The 21,499-nt window shown below is 49.1% G+C and overlaps 1 protein-coding gene across 2 annotated transcripts in view; it reads right to left on the minus strand.

Annotated features, from left to right (window-relative positions):
• LOC105187122 (photoreceptor-specific nuclear receptor) overlaps positions 1-20,242 on the minus strand; it is a 33,125-nt gene extending 12,883 nt beyond the window's left edge. The window contains exons 1-4 of one of the 2 annotated variants that reach the window (XM_025300735.1): positions 19,708-20,242; positions 19,040-19,206; positions 9,615-10,029; positions 3,010-3,113 (exon numbers count right to left, since the gene is read on the minus strand). In XM_025300735.1, coding sequence (XP_025156520.1) covers positions 3,010-3,113; positions 9,615-10,029; positions 19,040-19,160 — 640 coding nt within the window. In that variant the 5' untranslated portion in view covers positions 19,161-19,206; positions 19,708-20,242. The remainder of the gene's footprint in view (positions 1-3,009; positions 3,114-9,614; positions 10,030-19,039; positions 19,207-19,707) is intronic. The other variant, XM_011147733.2, reaches the window with a different exon arrangement.
• Positions 20,243-21,499: the final 1,257 nt, after the last annotated feature.

A 21,499-nucleotide genomic window follows, 5' to 3' on the forward strand; every position in this document is an offset into this window, starting at 1 on the left:
CGGCGCTCGTTCTCTTCATCGTCGTCGTAAACACTGCGGTCGTTAGCGACGGTCGCGTGGCGAATCCCGAAGGGTTAATTGGAGGAAATAAACGTATGCAACATGCGACCGACGCGCGAACCCTTCGCCCGCCGCCCCTTCCGCGCGACCTCGTCGGCCTGCGGAGACGACGGTCGGTCAGACAGGACGAAGGATGACGCGCGCGCGAAAGGGTGCTCTCCCGCGGAGAGCCGCCGCGATGCAAATGAGAGAAACAGTTCGCTGCGGCGGGGACCCTCGGCGCGTCCTGGCGCGAGAACTCGTGCGAGGAGGGTTGCAAGGACGCGGACGCGGAGGGATAACGATTGCTCTGGCTCCGCGAGAATGCTTTCGACGATTGTCGGTCTAACGATCGGTTTGCTGGCGACTTGCTGCTCGATCGATCACTCACGACATCGAGAGATCGCGAGAATCAATGCTCTCCCCTCTTAACACCTTCATCCTCGAACATTTTTCTTTCATACATGAGAATATTTCAGTTTTTAATAATTGCTCGTCGAAGGATTAATGAAAAATTGTTTCATAATAAATTATAAATTTATATTATTCGGGCGACAACATCAGTAATGATTAATCCGGAATATTATGCACTAATGGCAGGTTTTCAATTTCTTGATAATGAAAGGGTTAATTGTATCTCGCCGTTAAAAAAAAGTTTAATCTGTCCCGGGGGGAATGCATTTGTCGCATCGCTGCAAAGCTAAACACCGGCAAGGGATTTAAGAACGACGATACCGCTCTTTCGTCGGAATTACGCCGACTTTTAGAATGCAGATTCGCGTGGGAGATTTGGAGAACGTCGGCCGTTCAAATGAAGGATCAAGTAAAAACAACGGCGGAGAATCCTGAGCGTACGCATCAGTGAGCAAACGGGCGCGCGTTCGTCAGTGAAACGAGCGAGGAAAGAAGTCGAGGAAAGGGGAGACAAAAAGCAGCAGGCCGGCCTCTCGCAGCGAGGTGCATGCAAATTAAACACAGAAACAAAATGCACGGGGGCGTTTATCTCCTCTGGCGCGAGAGACACGGCGGCGGAGAGGAAGAGCGACACGGCGACGGCGGCGGCGGCGGCGGCGGCGGCGGCGGCGAAAGGGGAGAGAAGAAACAGAGGCCCGGTGAAGCAAGAGGACCCCCATTAAGCCGCCCAGCAGGCCGCACAAGCCGGAGGTAAAGCGAGCCGGCACGCTTTTTATTATTACGAAATTACCGCGCGCCCGTGCCCGGGCCGCTAAAAGGGAAGCCGGGAAAAATTGCGCCCGGCGTTACACGCGTTACGGCGACAATGAGTGCCCTAATCGCGCGTCCATTAAAGCGCGGCGCCGCGCCGCGCCGCGCCGCGCCGCGCCGCGCGAGTTCTCCTCCTTTCGGCGCTTGTCACGCGAGAACGTGTCTTCCGCGCTAACACGGCCCGCCGTAATTATTTCCGCTCACCTTCACCGTGGACTCCCTCGAAACGCGAGCTCCCGGAGAATTGCGATAGTCTGTCCGTCGCGAGTGGCCGTATCTTCGATTTTCTCGCCTCAGTTTTTGTCAACCGGCGTCCTTTCAAATTTATCTCTCGTATGAGAGATTTAGCTTTTAATTCAAGGTTAGATGATGTATAGACTGGACGCTTCGGAAAGGTCGCGCGTCTGAAGAGGACGGCCAGTGCCGTCTCTCAGGCTTCACTCGACCTTCGTCTAGCTTGACTCCTGCCGGAGAAAGCTAGACGAAGATGCTGGCGTGCCTGCGGACAGTGGAAGAGCGATACAGCTGCCCTTGAGGCTAGTCCTCTTCTGCGTTGCAGTTATAATCGCGATGCAACTCAACGTGACAAAGTCACGTCCCACTCTAAATTCGAATCTGAATATATCCCTCGCTTGGGGGACAAGTTTCTATAATTCAGCGGTATCTCAGCGAGAGATCAACGAACATGCTTCCTCTACTTGCTCAGCGACAATACACATAAATAAGAGACTGCGCGGCCAAGACGGTCCTGACGCCCGCGTTTGATCTCCACGAGACCGTGTTCTCTCCCGCTCGCACTTTGCACTCGCACTCGATCGCGATCGAATTAGCCGAGCATCGGGGATTTTTCTCAACAAGAGGAAGCGAGAGGAAGAGAGCGGGCTTGATCGATCGATCAAGACGCGACGCGTGGCTATCGCCTCGCGTCGATCACCGTCGCCGCAGCATATCGGAACCCGTCGCGAGTTCCGAAGACATTGTCGCCGAATGAGAGTTATGGATCTGGCGGATTATCCGTTTTCGTGGCCGTTACGGCCGTAATGCCGGAATCAATCAGCGCCGAGGGAGGCGGAATTCGGGCGGAGGGCCCTTTATGTTCGCGACATAAATAACTGGATAAGGCGGGGCCAAGCCCCGCACGAGCGGAAGTCTCGTCGCTCCGAACAGCCTCCGCCGATTCAACTCTTAATACTTCCCGGACGAGACGCGGCCGCGCGCACCTGTCTCCGTCTCTCCCTCCGAGGCCGCTCGCTCCGGCTCTCGCCCTCGCGCGCGCGCGCGCGTGTCCCGCTGATAACTTTCTTATTGCCGAACTCGGTGTCGCGCAGGGGGAGATCCTTCCGATTGAATCGAATCGGCGCGTGACAACGCGAGCCATCGGCAATTTTCCTCCGCAGAAACGGCGAGCGCATATCGATGTGTGTGTGTGTGTGTGCGGGATTTTTTGGACGGTGTTTCTCGGGTTTCACGATGTAATCTCTTATTCGTCGTGTCACTCGGTATTGTCACGCGACGTCACGCGCAGCGGTTCCTGGATAAATTGCACTTTGCCGGACGATCAGCTGTGAAAACTCAGAAACGGCGGTTTGAGATCCGATTAATTTGCAAGCGGCGGATTTTAGTCCGACGAGACTCTCGACGGGCGATTTTGCAAAAGTCCCGCTTGTGTATCTCCGATCGCCTCTGATTCGCCGGTCGTGCGATTGACTACGATTTTGGAGTTTTTTTTAATCTGCTACCACTTACCATCTTTGTTCATCCCCATCTGCATACATTTCTTCAGTCGGCAGGCTTGGCACTGATTTCGATGCGCCTTGTCTACGACGCATCTTCCAGTACCGGCTTGACATCTACGTGGCAAAATTCAATACTCATTTAATTCCTCGCAGAGACCAATCGTGTAAGAGTCGAAAGAGTCGCACGGGTGTTTTCTTCCGACGCTTTTTAGCGCGTGAACTTTCGCCGCGAACGGATCGATTCTTTCATTTTACACGCGACGTCTCGCTTTTCAGTATTCGCCTTTATAATCTTTCTCGCCAGAGGCAAAAACATGAAACATGCAAAAAACATAATCGAGAGAAAAACACGCGTTGGTATAACATGGTCGCGCGCATTCGTGCTGCGTTGGCTCGCAAACACACCATTGGCTATAATGATGAAAGATGGTATCTTTGACCAGTGAACTTTTTTTTTCGGTCTTTTTTTTAGTGAGAGCGAGTGAGTCGCGTGAACGCCGGGCCCGACGATTGCGCATTGCGCAAACAATTTTCCGATCATCGGCCGAGACGAGTAGCGATCTTTATATCGCGCGCCGCGTAACAAGGGAAAGAAAATAGGACGCCTATAAGGCCGGGCGGCACGAAGTGGCGGGGACGCTGTCGCTGGATTGGACGAGATTAAGAGGGATAAGAAGAAGGTACGTGACCCCGGACGGTCGCCTCTTTACGTTAGTCAGCTCCGAGGGATAACCGGGTTAGTCCAACAATGAAAGTAATCGAATTTAACACCATCTCCCGAATGCGCACCCCGGATTCCCGACAAGTGCGCCTGAATTTCGCCTGCCGACCTGCCGCGAGGGGCAAGAGCTGCGACGATCGTTGATGAAACGTCGTCGTCAAGGATCGATCGATCTCTCGGGCCGCGGCCGGGGACGGCTCGACGAATTCCTCGCGGCGAGTCGGTGAAATAATTATCAAGCGGCTTGGAAATTGGAACAAGTCGGCGGAGCAGAAAGAGAGAGAGAGAGAGGGAGAGAGATGAACTTTCAAAGATACATGATAGTGTCACCCAAAAAAAAGTAATTTCAGAACAAGCGGAATCATCGAAATTTTAGAGGATTTTATTCTTATACATGGCCTCAAGAGGCTATTCCTCTAAGATTAAGGGGAAAATATTATAAACATATTATTCTTAAAGTTAGAGGGATTACATGTTGCATGTATAATGCAAATCTTATTAATTTTAATATAAATTTCCTCTTATCCCTCCTACACAGATTATTTAATCTTTTTTTAAGAGAGTTATCATTTATTCTCACTGTACTTTATTCTTGCTGATTATACTAGTTAATCTGAAAGAATTGTCATAATGTATAGCGAAAAGTGATATGTATATATAGATGTACTTCTGGCTGCAGTTCTACAATAAGTAGGCACGAATGAAATAAGGACGTCGTAACAAATAAATTTCCAATCAGTTTTGTTGTGGACTTCATGGCTACAAAGTGTTCATCGTAATCAATTGTATGAAACGTAAAGAGTTAAAAGAAAGGATATATTATTCAACTGCCTGCAATAGATTTTAAACTATATTTGACCAAATATGAATAAATCATCTCCGTTATATGTTACAGCAATATACATTGTTTAAAAAGCGTTCCAAATATTCTGACCCATGAACATATAGTTATTTTTTCGTTCATGTCTGGAGGTAGAGCATGAATAAAAGAAGCCGATTCAAATCAACATATTCCTCTCTTTATATAAGAGGAAAATTAATTGACGTAAGAGGAAATTCTCTTGAAATAAGAGGAAAATAGTTGAAATAATATCTAATCTAATAAATCTTGATGATGAATGGTTTTCACTTTAATCGCTTCATCGAAAGAGGAATCCTCTTTCTGTAAAAGGCTTCGCTTAGAATATGAGACTGTGAGAAAAATCACTTTATAAATAGAATACTTTTTTGTGGGTGCTTTCTTTTGTGTATACGCGTTGTACGTTACGTACATTTTTATTCTTAAGGTTCCACTCGCTCGAGGCGTAGAAAAGTGCATCAAACTATAAAATCAAATGACAATCGTTGTCACGTAGTAGTTCTCGCGGCGAGGCAGAGAGAGAGAGAGAGAGAGAGAGAGAGAGAGAGAGAGAGAGAGAGAGAGAAAGAGAGAGGAAAGACGCGAACATGACGTAAGTCGAAGAAGCGGACCACTCGAAGCATTATGAACCCTCACCTTCATGTTCTTTTTCTTCTTCCTTTTTTTTTTTTATTAACACGACGAGGCTCTTTTCTTCTGCACCAATTATTTATAATTCCTCCCGATCCGTGGCGTGATACGTGTCATTTATCCTCCTCTTAGCATTCATAACATCACGTTACCATGAGAAAGATCGTTCACGAGAGACCTGCCACCGGTTAAAGGGTCGTCGGAAGGAGGCTGCCGCTTCGCCGACGACGTCGGCAATAAACAATGTGCATTCAACGCGTCCGCGGTGCATCCGACAACGCGAAGTAGGGCGATCGACGGGCGTGATAACCGGCAACACATGCTTCCGGTAATTCAATGAGGCGAACAATGCCGGCCGCTCGTAGAACAGAGAGATGCGTAAATAAATGTATGATGTGGTTCTGAAGGGTGAATGCGGCATAGATAGAGAAACAGAGGGGGAAAGAGAGAGAAGGAGAGAGAGAGAGAGAGAGAGAGAGAGAGAGAGAGAGAGAGAGAGAGAGAGAGAGAGAGAGAGAGAGAGAGAGAGAGAGAGAGAGAGAGAGAGAGAGAGAGAGAAGGAGGCCTGGGGAAGAAGAGGGGCTGGGCTCTCGCATGCTGCGCCCTGTGTATCCGCTGGGGTGTGAACGCAAATCAATTTGCGCGACGGACCCCCCGCCGACGACGCGCGTTTCGGGGGAGCGTTTCGAGCGGGCCCTTCGCGTTAAACCGCCTCGGGACAAGATAGCGCGCGGCGGTGCCTCCTTGTGACTGACGTTTGTCCAAATCGCGCTAATAGCGGCCCGTGAGCGTCGGCCGTCGCTGGAAGAACTCGCAAGGTCGCTATCGGCCTGGACGCCGCCGAGCGTCGGCAGCGGGATAACGAGGAGAGGATAAGCGGATGACTCGATCCGGTCGCAGGATTTCGATCTCGCCCGACGATGATACCGTCGGATGAGTTTGGAATTTAGCGAATCCTGTATCGCGAAATTACGACGACGACGTGTCGTCCGCTCTCGCGGAGAATAAAATCGACGATGAGAGAGAATGTTCTCCTTCTCTCTCTCTCTCTCTCTCTCTCTCTCTCTCTCTCTCTCTCTCTCTCTCTCTCTCTCTCTCTCTGTGCTCCTTCTGCCGAGCTGTAACACGGTAAAGACTGAAGAGCCTCCGCACAGATAACCAATTACCCGCGAAGGGGAACAGGATGCGACAGATGCGTCCCGACGCGATGCGCCACGACGCGGCGCGCCGTCCACAATCGCCGGATTAGCGCAAATCCTCACGGATCGGTTAGATGCAATTAAGTGCATCGTGCGTGGATAAGAACGGCCGAAATGTTCGCACGGCTGTTCCCGTGGGGCTCGCACTTCAACTCGGCGCGCGCAAATGTCGCTATTCCGGCAACAACGAAGAGACCTCCCTTGCGCTCCTTGCGTACTTCGTCATGTGGAACGACGCGACAATTTTTTCTCTTTCTTTCTTCTTTCTGTCTGTTTCAGAACGCGGTGCGTTGAATATCACGTTTCGTGACACGTTAGATGTATTAGATGTTCTCCCGCGAGGCGCGCGTGAAGTGTGCGTTCGCGATAGTTTGCAAGCTCCGTCTTATTTTCCGTCCGCGTCCTCCTCTTTTCTCCCCGGGAGGATTTGTTCAGCCAACGCGGCTCGCGATTGCGACGTGTTTTCTTTCCGGGTTACGAAGCACACTCGCGAAGAAATAATAAACACGGAAATTACAGCGTAGATTATGCAGTACGCTCGCTCCGTAAAACGGGGCTTGATCCGGCTCTTCCGTTAACAAACATTTTACAAGGTGAACGTTTTGGTAAAATACAAATACAGATCCGGTCGGCTTGTGCAAATAAGCGTCCGCGGCTTTTTCCCTTTTCTCACGCGACAAAACAAAGAGCCGCTCGGAGATCGTCGGTGCTGAAGCAAACACACCGATTGTCGCGAGGTCGCGTCAACGAAAGCAAGGTCGCGCCGGTCGACGGCGTCCGTACGTTCCCGCGTCGAGATGTTGAATTATTGTCCGTTGCCGATAAAACAAAGATGGGTTTCTTATTTTTGGCTACTCTACAAATATGCCAAGTTTCGTCGAAATCGGAGACACATACCTCACGGATGTTCCTTGTTAGAAGCGCTTCGTTGGGATTTAGTTCCGCTCGACGATCGATTTCGCTTTCAAATCAATCATTATGATACAAATGCCGCTCCAAATCGCGAGTCGTGTGCTAAATGAACGCGAAAAGCGACTTCTTAGGCAACACTAACAAGTAAACCTCGGGGAACGTCAGACTTGTTTCCAATTTTTTATAGTTATTTTTAATGTCAAAATATAAAGAAATCTGTTATCATTTTTAGCTTAAATTAATTTTTTCAATTTTCTCGAAATTTCTGAAATTTTTTGTTCATTTCTTGTTCATTTTTTATCAGATTTTGACGTTAAAATGAGCTTGTTTGCTGGATAGTGAGCCGGAAGATTACCCAACGAGTAGAATGTAGCGTAAAACTAAACTATACTTTTTCAACAATGACGTCAGTCATATTAGATTCGCCATTTTGAATTTTACAAAATGGTTCTGATTCATAATCGGCGACATGTGTGTGCAAGTTTCAACAAATCAGATATATATATATATATTTTTTTAAGAAATATTGTTTTAAATATGTATAAAATAGTGCAAAACTTGAAAAATCTCGAAAAAATTGAGAAAATTAATTTAAGCTAAAAATGATAATAGATTTCTTCATATTTTGACATAAAAAATAACTATAAAAAATTGGAGACAAATCGGCGTCTCACGGCTCCCCGAGGTTTACTTGTAAGATGCGATCCATCTCTCGAGCGCATTCACGTATCGGTCTTCGTCGCCTGGCCGACGACGATTTTCAACTCCCCCTTGATCCCTCGCGTAATCGCGGATCCGCAACGAGAGGAACCGCAGATTTCCCTCGGTGGCGCAAGAAAAAGAATCGGCGAGGCGTCATAGACCGTGAGATCGGTTAACGATATTCGCCACGGTCAAACGTCCCTCATGCGCGATAGTTCATCAGCGCACTCGTTAACAGTCCGGCAACTCAATCCGCGGAACGGGACGGGTACAAAAAGTTGTAACGCCGCGTGTATCGGCTCCCTCGAGCGGGCCGCAGCAGCGTGCGGCCGACTCGGCGCTTTGCATTTCGGTCACGCGCGCGCGCGCGCGCACCGAGCCTGTTCATTTTTCAAAGAGCACGCTCGCGCGGCGCGGCGCGCCGCGGCGGCCCACGGAGGGTTAATAGTTTGCGTATCGAGTGTTATGCGCGCGCGCGCGCGCTACGCGTAGAATCGAGCCGGGACGAGAGCGGCGATCCCGGCTCGCGAGAGGGAGATCCGATGGAGATGGATGGCCGTTCCCGGGGGACGGTAATAGTTCCTCGAACGAGCACCACTCGGCTTTGCCGCGAGCACCGGCTCGAATACCCGGCTATAACCCGCCGTACGGCGCGCGCGGCACGGTACGCCGCCGGCTCTCGATGGGCCCCCGGCGGCTTCGACATTATGCCGCGGCGCGTTGTGGCCCCGGCATTAGGATGAGCCCACTCGACTTGGCCCACATGGCTCCGCTCGACGCTTAACTCGATATTAACCCCGAATGATACCGCCGGCCACCGGGTAGATAGGACACCCTCTTCAATCTCGAATTTGCCGAGCTGCCGTAAAATCAGGGGGATACGAGAGAGCGGACCGCGAGAGAGAGGTGGTGCGGATCGATGAGGGTCTCGCTCAGGAATGCTGAGACCGAGTCGGTTCAGAGCGCGCGTTAATGAACGAAGCGAAAAGTCACGCGCCTTCTTGGATTCGAGAGACTCGCTGAACAAACGTTCAGCGGGCAAGAAACCAGGGCAGTTTTAAACAAAAATCGTACGGCATAAAAGACTGTAGAATTTTTGTTCAAGAAGCTTTTCCCTATCCGCAATGATTATCGAGATAGAACAAAGGGGATGAAACTTAGAGGGGCAGTTTCACCCCTTAAACCTGAGCCATTGCCAATAAAAAAAAAATACGAGTCTCTTATTTTTGGCTAGTTTTACAAATATGCCGAGTATTTCGTCGAAATCAGAGACACACTTGGCGGATGCCTTCCTTGTAAGTACAACACAAAACACAACCCTCGCGTGAACCGGCGGCCCGAACGATGTCCCGCGAGTAATTGCTCTCATTTGTAGGTGGAAATCTCCGCGAAAACCAGCGGGTATCAAAACTCAAAGCAAAATGCGCTCACATCGTCCCAATCTACCACGCAATTTGCCCGTTCGATCCCGCCGTTTCCGCTTTCTCCACGCCAAAGTGGAAATTCTCGAGTGCCGTCGAGCAGCGTATGCGCCGAGTCACTTCCACGACGATCGATATATCCGAGTCGAGAGAGCCTCATCCCCAACTCACCTGTAAATCAGCTTTCGCCTGACGCTTCGCTTGAAGAAGCCGCTGCAGCCGTTGCAGGCGAGTATTCCGTAATGCTTGCCGGAGCTGGTATCGCCGCAGACCACGCATATCAGTCCCAGGCTGCGCGGTGGCTTGCTACCGTGCTGCGGCTGCTGCGGTTGCTGCTGCTGCTGCTGCTGTTGCTGCTGCTGATGCTGCACCTGACCCAGCAGATGGGGATGACCGTTCCCGAGCGCGGTCAGGTACGGCGACCGGGCGAGGGGGAAGTCCGTCGGCATCCCTCTGCAAAGTGGCACCGGGCATTCCTGGACCGAACGGGAGGCGTAAGGATCGTGGCTGGACGTGGATCCGGTCGCCCCCAAAGGACTGTAACGCTCCGGCAGGCCCGGGGAGATCACGCTGCTCTCGCCGGAGTCTGCAATGCGATTCGTGCGTCCTTCGTTATTCTCGAAAGTCCGTCGTAAGAGGGACAGGATTATCGCGGTGTTCAATAATTATCTTAATATTTACACATCGTTCTCGATTGACCATCGAACGTCGCGTTTGTCTGATTTGATGGTTTGGCAATTGATGTTCTGTTTTAAAGTTTCCAAGGCGTTTCCAGAGAATTTCTGGCCACAAAGTAGCATGATCCTCGTTCGTTTCGTTGCTCCTCTGCCGCAAGGAGAGGCGGCGACCGATATTATCGTATAATTGTTCGATAATTGTGTGAGTGTAAGTCGGATGTGAATGGATCTCGCTCGATTAATTAGCGCGCCGCAGGCGCGAGCGATGAAGACCTACTGTGTACGGAGACGCGAAATGTTTATAACTTCGCGCGTCGTGGTCTTTTAATAAATTGCGACCTGTCTGGCTGGAAATAATACCGCGCCGGGTATCGGGAAGGCGTCGCGATCGATTCGGAAAGCGCGCATTAATTAAGCGCACTTTATCGGTAAATGACCCGCGCGCACTCTGACAACGAGGAAACGCGCGCGGTGAAAGACGAAAAAGAAGCGACAGCGACGGCGCAGTTTGACGTATGCTGCCTGTCGTGCGATGATTACGAGCCGCTCGCGATCGGCAGAAATTTTCCGGCCGGCTGCACTTCCGAAAAGAAGGAAATCACATCGAGATAACTCGGCGAGCGATCGGCCAACACGAATTATCCGCTTGACGTGCCAGCGTTGTCAACATTCACCAATTATTTTCCTCGTAGCCAGACTTTGCACAATTGCGAGCGACGGCCGCGATTCAATGGGAGCATGTTGACGCAGCGTCTGGTCCCATCCTCGCAATTCTCTCTCTCTCTCTCTCTCTCTCTCTCTCTCTCTCTCTCTCTCTCTCTCTCTCTCTCTCTCTCTCTCTCTCTCAATGGATCCGCGCGCCGGCCGCCCGAAGCCGGGCACTCTCCCATTTGTCGTAACTCGACACTCGACCCGAGTTTCCTCATATTCGACCGATACGAACGACAATGCGGCCGCGGGTGCATTCGTATTTTCGTTAAATGTGTATTTATACATGTCGGAGATGTATTTGCACACACGCGTGGAATGCAGATGACATGAACATCATGGGGCGGACGAGGGGGGAGGGTGAGCTCGAAACGTTGATAACATTTGTTTGATCCTTGCGCGACTTGGTCGAAAATATCGACGGCCGATTGTTAAATCGCCTCCACTTCGCGCGCTCATACCGTAGCCGACTAGAAATTTTGGTCAGGTTCACCTAACAGTGATAAGGACCTAATAGAGTGAATGAAAGGTAAGGTCCTAAGTAAGTCAGTCCTTATAATGTCCTAACGACAAATGAGTAAGGAAGACCTTTATAAGGTTATAATGATTGGCTCCGCATTAGGATCTTAATGTACCAACCTAGTGTATGATATAATATGGTTCAGTTAATCAGATCCTTGTCGGGATCTTCTTCATTGTACCTAATATGATTATCAAGTTTTAACAAAACAATTTTTGAGTGTCATTTCCAAATATAAAGATGTCTTTTGCATTGAAAAAACACTTCAGATCACTTGAATATATTTGTAAAATGCTATAGAAACTATCCTTTTTTTAGCAGTCAATGAATAGTTGTAAAATTAACGTGACATGCAACTTTTCTCTTTAATACTACTTTATGTCTTGTCACCTTGTGATACTTTATGATCTTATGATATTCATTTTATGTTTCTTTTCCGAAACATTTTACAAGTATGCTCAAGCGATCTAAAATATTATTTCATGCAAATATCTTTTTATTTGGAAATGACATGGAAGAATTATCAGCGTGTCATTTATTTCTAATGTCTTATTTCTAATGTCATCATCCAATATAGCCGTGGCGAGTAATCAGGAGGCATAATTTAGAAAAAAAACGTAATAAGGATTCCATAAGGTAATTCAATAAGGACTATGAATCCTTACTAAAGTCCTGATATTCACGTTGCGTTACATGACTTACTAGGACCCGATAGTATTACTTTATTGAGACCTGATGTCTAAATGAGGTTAACCTGATCAGGATCATGAGATAAATTTCTAGTCGGGTAGTTATTAATTATAATCTTAGTTTCTTCATTAATATCACACGATACTGATTGTCCGAATCTCTTATCACTAATAAATTTTAACGCATATACAAGGTCCCCATGCAACTGGGATATGCGATTTCGCATATAGAATTTTGTACATGTGCGACTCTTCTTCCTCAATTGCAATTTTTAAACCGTTGCATCGATCGTTTATCTGTATATTATTATTTTTATATCTTGTTTATCTTATTATGAAATGTTCAGTCATTGTTAAATGTAAAAATCTTAAGACTTGCCTCCGATTATAAAAATCGGTATTAATTTTTTTTAATTTTATTTTGATAGAAAAAGGGAATTTATCCCGTGAATAAATAAATAAATAAAATAAATTCGTTAATTATAACGAGCCCCAATTTGTGGTACCGCGAGTTATATTTGTGACATTCACGTCGACTGAATCGCGCATTTCTCTCTGCGAGAGATGATATATATATATATATATATATAATATATATAACTTTTAGCGTCGCAAACTTTCGCGATTTTACCAATTCGGCCAATCGATCCGTTCATCATTACACGTGCATGATAGCTGCATGATGCGATATAATAATGAAAATATAGCGAGCGAGAGATCTCTGTGACTACGCGAGCAATCCATTCTATCATACGTATGTTCCAGAGCGGCTTCCTTGGCGATCGAACGATGCGACGAAAGGAGCGAGATTTACGACCGGAGCGTCATTTTTCCGCGATCAGCCTGACTGCGAGCGCCTCCGTTCCATCAGCTGGCCGTTACTTTCGGTTAATCCCAGAGATCTCTCTCGTCCGCGTCCGGCGACCCAACCCCAACTGGCGGCTCGAGGAACCCCCGCTCCATCCTTGATTGATTTCGAAACAGGGGTGGCACGCTCGCATATAAAATAACTGCGCGCACGGCCGTTTATTTAACGCTCGATCGTTGTGTGCTGTCGGCCGCGAAGATCACGCACGGGCCACTTTGTTGCCGTTCGCATCTCGAATCGATATCATCTCGAGTTGATGATCGAAACCCTCTCGTGAGTCTCGGCGGAGGCGATTCTGAAGGATTCCCTCCAGCAGCGAGGTCACCCTCGCGCTGTGCGAGAGTAATCAGATTGGAGAACGGCGTTGCGTATCTCGCGATCGCCACTTGGCTGAACACGCTGACCTGCTTTTTAATGGCTTTTTAGTGAAAAAAAGAAAAACATGAAGAAACGCTCGAAATCGCCCCCGGTCGAGGGTAGACGTCTCGCGACAGAGACGAGATCGAAAGACGAGATGAGGCGCGATTTTTAGCAGCTTCTAACGATCGTGCTTTAACAATCGGACGTGCGACGAAAGTTCCGCGCGTCCCCTAACTCGATACCGTCCCGTTGTCAATCCGTATGGTAATTCTCGCGCGGATTCTGCCTGACCCCGCGGCATTAACGAGGCCGGAACGAGTTTTCGATCGAGTTCGGGGGCTGCCGACAAATACGATTCGAGCGAGATCTCGCGTTTCGCCTCGCCTCGCCTTGCCTCGTCGAGGACGCCGCCGGTGTATGTATGTGTGTGTGTGTGTGTATGTGTGACTAATAAAGTCGAGCTGAGCGCAGAAGCGAAATCGCATTTCGTTGATCGCGCAGATGTTCATGGCCATAACGCGCTCGCGCGATCTCGCCGATCGCGTCGGCCGGTGTCGCGAACGGGCTTGTAAACTCGTCTTTGCAGGACGGCAGTCAGGAATGCAATGTTTTAGTTAACTTAAGTCTGTAATTATTGTTTCAAATCTCTTCACGTGTACAAAAAATATCGGGTGTTACATTACGTTTGTTATTATATTAGATTTCATTGCAGTTTATCTCATCATGTTTAAAAATCGGTTTCTTCGGTCCTGATTCTCTTATCTTTAAATACCATTTTTTTAGTACGTCATGTACCAGCGAAAGGACAAAAATATGCTGTGCTTCAAGCAATTTTTGCTGGACCTTCCCTCCGCCTAATAATCGAAAGTCCCGATTTCTCGAAGGATCACCCCTAATCACACGCAAACCTTCCCAACTTCGCCAAGTCGCAGCGCATCCTTTCGCGCAACGTTCATCCCGCGTCAGTTTTCTTCCTCGTTAGTTTTGTTCGCGGCAGGAGTTGCACCCTGCCCGGGGAACGGAATTCAACGTGTCGCTCGCTACGATATAATTCGCCGTATGTGTGTGTACGCGGTGAAAATATTTCCTCCTCGTGTCCTTCTTCGCACGCGCGAGATGCTTGAGGTATTCTCCCGCGGCAATTTAATTCGCGCTCCCTGTGTAATGTCCGTTACAAAAATTACGACGAATCGCGAGGGAAGCGCGCGATAAATTTTCCAAACCGCCAGCGAAGCTGCGGCCGCGTGCACGCGTGACGACGGTTGTTCCACCGCGAAGTCGTACGCGCTCCCTCCGTTCATTTGGCATAAATATTTATATTCGAGCGTCTCTCCTTACTTCCTGAGCTTTTTCCAAACTCATTTCCCGATGTAAATACTGTTTGTCCCCACGATCCACCTCGTAAGCCTTCAGGGACGCGAAGGAGGAACCGGAGCTCCCGTAGGGGGTCGTCAGAAGCTATCGAGCGGTAATTTCGTCCTCGGGAAAAGAAGATATCCCGCTGTTGCCGAAATGTCCTGCGTAGTCGTGGTCTCGCGGCAAGTTCGGCTCTCGCGCCGCTGTCTCTCGCGCGAGAACACTCGTCGGTCGCTCGAGGACGGTCCGATCTCGTCGCAAATCGCAGATCTGCCGATCGTTATCGCATCCACGCCGATGCGAAAACGTGCCAGTCTTATTAATTCAACTCACGTGACTTGGCGTGAGAGCAGCGGCTTTTCGATCTCGTTAACATACACCCCCCTAATCTCGTCGATTACCAGCGAGTGTATCCCGACGCCGTTGATTTTATCTTCAAAGCGGCGGAGGACTTGTAACTTGACGATAACGATCGAGTCGATGGAAGTGATAAAACGCTGATTAGCGTCAAATCGATTGCGCCTTCCCGCGAGATCGACGACTTCCCCGACGACTGTATTTCTCTCGCGGCCGGCCCGTTTTAATAACTCACCTTGAATGCATCTTTAAAGCACCACGCGAAATTTTACGGCGTTCCCGCCGTCGAGCGATTGTTAAGCCGCGGCGTTCAATCTCGAAGACGTCGCCTAAGAATGCGCGCGCGCGCGCGCACGCACGCACGTAAGCACACGCGCTCGCAAATTACGGCATTAGTATAATCAAATCTCGTCGCGGTGCAATCTGTCGGCCGCGCGCGCGGGGTTAAACGAGAGGAGAAAAATGACGGTCCGATACAAAATACACACCCGCTATAAGCCACCCGCGCCGAGAGTGGCGCGCGCGAAAGCAGGGGCGTCAAATTTCATTAGCATATCAATGCTGGCGGATGGCAAGGTGCCACCTGCGCCCTCGTATTATGGGATCATCGAGAGAAGCGAGGGGGGCGCGCTGTGAGGAACCGGGGGATCGGGGTTGGTCAGGGCCGGTCGGAAGATCAAAAAAAGAATAGTCGTGTGTGTCTGCTCGCCTCTCTCTCTCTCTCTCTCTCCCCACCACCTCGCCGCCTAATTTCGGCCGATTGTTAGCGCGTCGCGTGGCGAACCGGCGCTTTTGTTCGCATCGCTTCGCATCCTCCGCGAAAGAAACGCTAAAGCTGTAATCGAGAGAGCGATACTGCGAGCACGTTAACAGCTGCGACGGTTAGCGTTATCGCCCTGGGAGATTCGCGTGTGAAGAAGCTCGTTGAGGCCGGAAATGCAAATCTGACGAGAAGACTATCTCGCTGAAAGTACGTTGTTTGCTTTGCTCGCGCTATCGTCGATTCTCGCGCGTTCCGAATTTTGTGTTACATGTGATGTGATTATATTTGTTAAGCAATAAATTATGTTTCATCCTCAAATATACCAAGCGAAGGAGAAGTTTCCGATGTCAACGAAGAGAAATAACGCTTAAGGGCGGAATTACATGCGCAAGGTCGTTTCTAAGACCATTTTTATGAATTTTTTTAACTGAAGCGTCAGGACAGCATCAATGGACTTGAAATTTTCACAGTATATTCATTATAAAATTTCCAAGTATAAAATAAATTTTATTGAATCACAGGAATCGATCCAATTTGTAATTATAGATAAAAATGCAGTCAGTTTGCGAGCTCTGTGTTTGCTGTCGACATAATTCCGGGCCTCTAACCACTGTTTAAAACTAAAAACTGAGCAAGATATACGGTTTTTAAATATACGGTTGCCATTATAGCCCGTATTAAAATGAAGGCAATGAAGCCAAGTTTGGAAAAATAATGACTGTACAAAGAAAGGTATCGAAAATGAAACTTTTTTTGACTTGTAATCGTCATGTTTAAAAAGATGAATAAAATAAAATATAACTGTGTTCGAAGTAGGGGCGAAAACTACCGTATATATTGTGTATAAATTTCAAGTTATTCGGTTCAGTTTTTGCGTAATCGTGTCGACAGTTTAAGAAAATGGTGTCGTCAGATAAACGCGTTTAAAGTTTATATATACTTTCCGTATAGATTCCGTATAGTGACAAATTTATTTTATACTTTGAACATTAATGAATACACTGTGAAGAGATTTCAAGTCCATTGATCCTATCGGTTTCTGTTAAAAAATATTCGTAAAAATAGCCTTGAAAACGGCCTTCCGCATGTAATTCCCCCCTTAAGGGAACTGGAGGTCAGATCGCTGAAAAATCGTACTTGTTTTTAATAATATTTTGTGACGAATTGAATAAATGTGCAAGAATGAAAATTTTAATTATAGTTATACAACATGTGAAGAGTAGAAAAATTTAGTTTATTAACAAATAATCATATATAAATACGATGTATAGCTGAAATATACTCTCCTTTTTTTTTAAGTTATCGTTCTTGCAGTAATATCTCGGCTCTCGGTGGTTCGATCAGAGCGAATTTTAGTTAGAAATCTTGAGGAGGCTTATCATTATCCGGTGAACCACTAGAAAAAAAACCGAACAGAGTTAACAAAATGACAGCTATTATTAGGAAAAAATTCAAATTTTTCAGTTCTTTTACAATAAAAAAATTAATATCTCGAAATGAAATATTTTGACGGAGTTATCCATGGTTCACCTGAGAGTCACATGAACAAACATTGTTGCTTTAAAATTTCAAATCAATACGAAGCTCAGTTTCGGAGAAATCACTGCGGAAAGTTGAACAATAAATTTTCGAGAAAAACGCGTGTAAAATTTAAGTGGACGTTATATGTATATGAGTATTTGTTTAAAAACAAAATTTTTCTACTCTTCATACGTTATATAAATATATATAAAATTTTCATTCTTGCACATTTATTCAGTTCGTCACAAAGTTGTCATTATCAGTTCGTCACACATCACAGTTCGTCATTATCAGAAACAAGCACGATTTTTCAGTAACCTGACCCTCCAGTCCCCTTAACATCGGCAAGAATAGTATTGAACTCAGCTGTTCCCTACGTGTATTTGTGTCAAGCACAAGTACACGGACGCAAGTTGTGACGGCGAGCGAGTCGCGCGAAGCAGCAAAGCGGCAGAAGCCTACTTTCCGCTCGTCTCAAGCTCGAGCCGCAGTTTCGAGTCACAACACGCGCGAGTCGGTAAACAAAAATTTATCGATGATTGAGAAAGCCGGCGCGTATCGCGCGAAGCAGAATTCGGCGCATCCGCCGCATGCGTGCCAGGTAAACAAGACTGGATAAACATACGCGACTCGAAGTTGAAGAACGATAAGAGCGACGGGAGGAGATCGAACTTCCATCGTTGTGACTCGTGAGCATCGCCGATCGACGAAACAGACGCTGTCAGATGCGTTGCGTCGAGCGACGCATCCTGATCGCTTCTCCTCGTAGTCGTATATTTCATACGTCTTGCGTCGGTGGACGATATCGAAGAGGGCTCAGAGGGACGAGGAGATCCTCGTCCTCGCGTATGCCGTCCGTCGCTGCACTGAATAAGAAGGGACGACGCGACGGATGGCGTAGGGTGCGCGGAAATCCACCTCCGCGACGGACTTTTATACAAGTCACAGGCTCGATGGGGGCGAGATAAGTGGAAAAAGAGGGTGGTACACACGCAGGCAACGACATTATGCTATTAGAATAATGAAATCTCGGCTGACCCGCCGCGAGCGGGGAAAGGAGTCGTGCGCGTCGCTGCGGGCTCGCGCTGTTACGTTATGCGCGACGCCGCGCGAGAAAAATGTCGTCGCGAGACGACGTCGTAAGGGAGTTAATAACCCTCCCCCGTTCGTCCGTAATCCGCGTTTTCGCGGAAAGCGCTAATTACGTACGCGCTAATTACTTCGTTTACGCGGCAGCTTTCCCTCGCCGACGGCCGCAATTCCCTCCTCGCGAGACTCCTCGGATCTCGTTTTCACGTAGCCATTACATTTTTGTAGCTTCATTATTGAACAAAGTTCAATTGAAGTTCTTATCGAACAAAGAGCGGCTCGCAAACATCGGCTGTTTCGGACTCGGCGCGAATCGAAGCTGTGTGACGCGCGATTTGCGACAATGTTCTCTTAAACGACTTTTGTTCTTCTTGTGCGAGGAAAAATTAAACGGGTCCGATTATGCGATTATTCGTTTAAACAAAAAAAAGAAAGTCTCAAGAAACATCGACGGATTTTCGCAAGTAACGGCAGCTCGACGATTTCTTCCGAAAGAGATCCTTCCCGATTTCATCGGGATTTCGGGAATCCACGACACATCGAAGATCCAGATGAGATCTGAAGGAGCGACAGCTGCGTGAAAATTTCGGACACTTCCTCGACGTGTTCCGGACACTTGCACCCAGCGGATTGTTTTTTCCTCCCTTCTCGAGTCAGTGACTCTCGCTCTGTGAGTCGCTCTACTCACCGTGCCTGACACTCAGCGGACTGGTAGGACTCCGCGGATGCTCCGAATTCGTTTCATTCTGCCCCTGCTGATGCTGGTGCTGATGATCTTCGGTGGCCGTGACCGTTGCTGCCCCGTTCATTGTGCCTCCTCGATCATTCGTTATCAGGGCGATGTGAAACGGTGCGCTGAAACCGGCGCGCGTTTAGTCGCTTGGTCGCTTCTTTTAATCGCAAATTCAAATCATCATGCATGATCTATTGACCGAACTGGGGACGCGCGGGCGCGACGATCGAAACGTGGTCTCTCTCGGCAGATGCGCTCCGATGATCCCAACATACAGCGAGACTCGAAAAGCTCAATCCGATGTATTTAGCGAAAGTTCGTTACAAGTGTGAAAAAATATCACTCGAAGAAAACGAAAAAGGTAAAAGAAAATAGTCCCGCTGATTTAAATATAGACTTGTCTGCCGTCGATCGAGCTCGCTGAATAAAAGCTGGTCTCAGCGAAGCAACTTTAGTAAAATCGGACAAAATTTGCAGATAGTCTCTTGCCCGTCCTGTCAAACGATACTTTGCTTGATGTCGACAAGAGTTACGTTATTTCCCAACAAAGAGCGCCGTGACGGAGATCAGTTCCGCGAAGCAACGCACGTCACAGCTCGCTGCTGAGGTGATGGAGAACTCACCTAGAATAATTCCAGTCCCCGGCGTAGCCGCACTGTGGCACGTACGTCACTTCTCCCGCGATCACCACCGATTCCTCCACCCTCCTCGATCCACGATCACCAGGTAGCCGTCCAAGCGACTCGATCTACGATCTACGAGCTGGCTCTCCACTCCGATCGGCTGCGGCGATTAAACGTGCCACGCGAAAGCACCACTATGGTGAAGGCAAAAGAAGCCCAAGAAGTCACGACGTCCGCGATGCGGGAAGCAGCGCGATTACGCGGTTACCCTGAGCGCGCGGAGGGAGCTCGAGGAGGAGGCTCGTCGTTGCGAGCGAGTGAGACTGATTGCGAGGAAGAGGATGTCGTCCACTTTCACGTGATCAAGATCGACGTCCCGCTCGGAGATCGGCGCGTAGGCGGAACATCGTCGATGTCGGATTGGCGTATGACGTCTGCGGCGTCCCGATCCGGGATCTCGACGGCGAGTCGCCGTTACCTGCGGATGACGTCGGCGTCGTCGTCGTCGTCGTTGTCGTCGTCGTCGTCGTCGTCGCCGCCGCCGCCGCCGTCGTCGTGGCGGTTGCCGCCACCGTGCCGTCGCAGGTAGCGGGCGAGCAACGCCCGGCGCCGATTGGTCCGTCGGCACTTTTGAAGGCGGGATCAGGAGGCAACGCCGGAAAAACGACAAAAACGAGGAGCGGGAGGATTTAACCTATAGCCTCCACGTTTGATGCGGCGCCTCGCCGCGACGCCCGTCGTCGCGACGACGCGCTTGCGCCGACCCCTCCGACCCTCCGATGACGCCTGGCGTCTCCCACTCTGGCCGACCCGGACCAAACTACCCCTACCGGGAGAGAGAGACGAGAGGAGCCGTGTCAGGAGACGACGCCTACCTGAGCGCTGTGCAATTGTTGATCGTTGGCTACGCGACGGCGGCGAGCCGCTCTCTTTGCCGAGCCGCTTCGACGTCGCCGTCGGTCCGCCCGGATAAAAAGTGACGATGCGCTAAACAGAGCGCTGCGGGGCTGTTTTTACCCTTCCTGAATTAATCGGAGCTAGCTGAGAGCCGATTGAACGGAGACGCGGAAATCTGAAGGGAGAATCTCTGCGCGTCACGGGGATCGCTTCTGTTTCACTTGGTTCGTTTGGACAAATCTGTGAAAGGGACTCGCGCGACCCGTCGTCGTCTGAGTCGGGGAATCACGGTAACTCGAGCGTGGGTGACAGGAGAGGAAAGATGAAAATTACATAAGACGTCAGTACTTCATTATCGACATGGTTATGACGAATGAAATTCTCAAAGCTGATCGCCAGGAATAATCGCGAAATGGCGTTATTAAATATCGAAATGCTCGGTGTAAGATTTATATCGGTTGCTCGATTTCAGTAGAAATCGAGCCGAAGTAAGCCCGACGAGAGGATAAAAGTTCCGGCCGGTTCTGAAATTTTCCTCGTCGCCGTCGTCGTCGTCGCCGTCGCCGTCTGGTCGAGGAGTCAACGCTCAAAAGGAGCCGCTAAACGGAGCGATTAATCGGTCGATCGAACTTTCGACTCCTGAAGTGTTCTCCCGGACAAATCGAGCGGGATCCACGAGAGTGGGTTAGCGAGCACTCGGTAACGGCCGACGCCGTGCTCGGTAACAGCTCGACGTCGTTGTGGCGACCAGGTGGTGGTGGTGGTGGTGGTGATGGTGGTGGTAGTGGTGGTGGTGGCGGTAGTGGTGGTGGCGGTGGTGGTGGTGGCGATGACGACGGGGTGGTGGCGATAGGCGAAGGTGAGGATGAGGGAGCCCAGCAGCGCTTCTAGAGGT

This window comes from Harpegnathos saltator, unplaced genomic scaffold (assembly GCF_003227715.2).
Source record: "Harpegnathos saltator strain DR-91 unplaced genomic scaffold, Hsal_v8.6 scaffold381, whole genome shotgun sequence".
NCBI classification, from domain to species: Eukaryota; Metazoa; Arthropoda; class Insecta; order Hymenoptera; family Formicidae; genus Harpegnathos; species Harpegnathos saltator.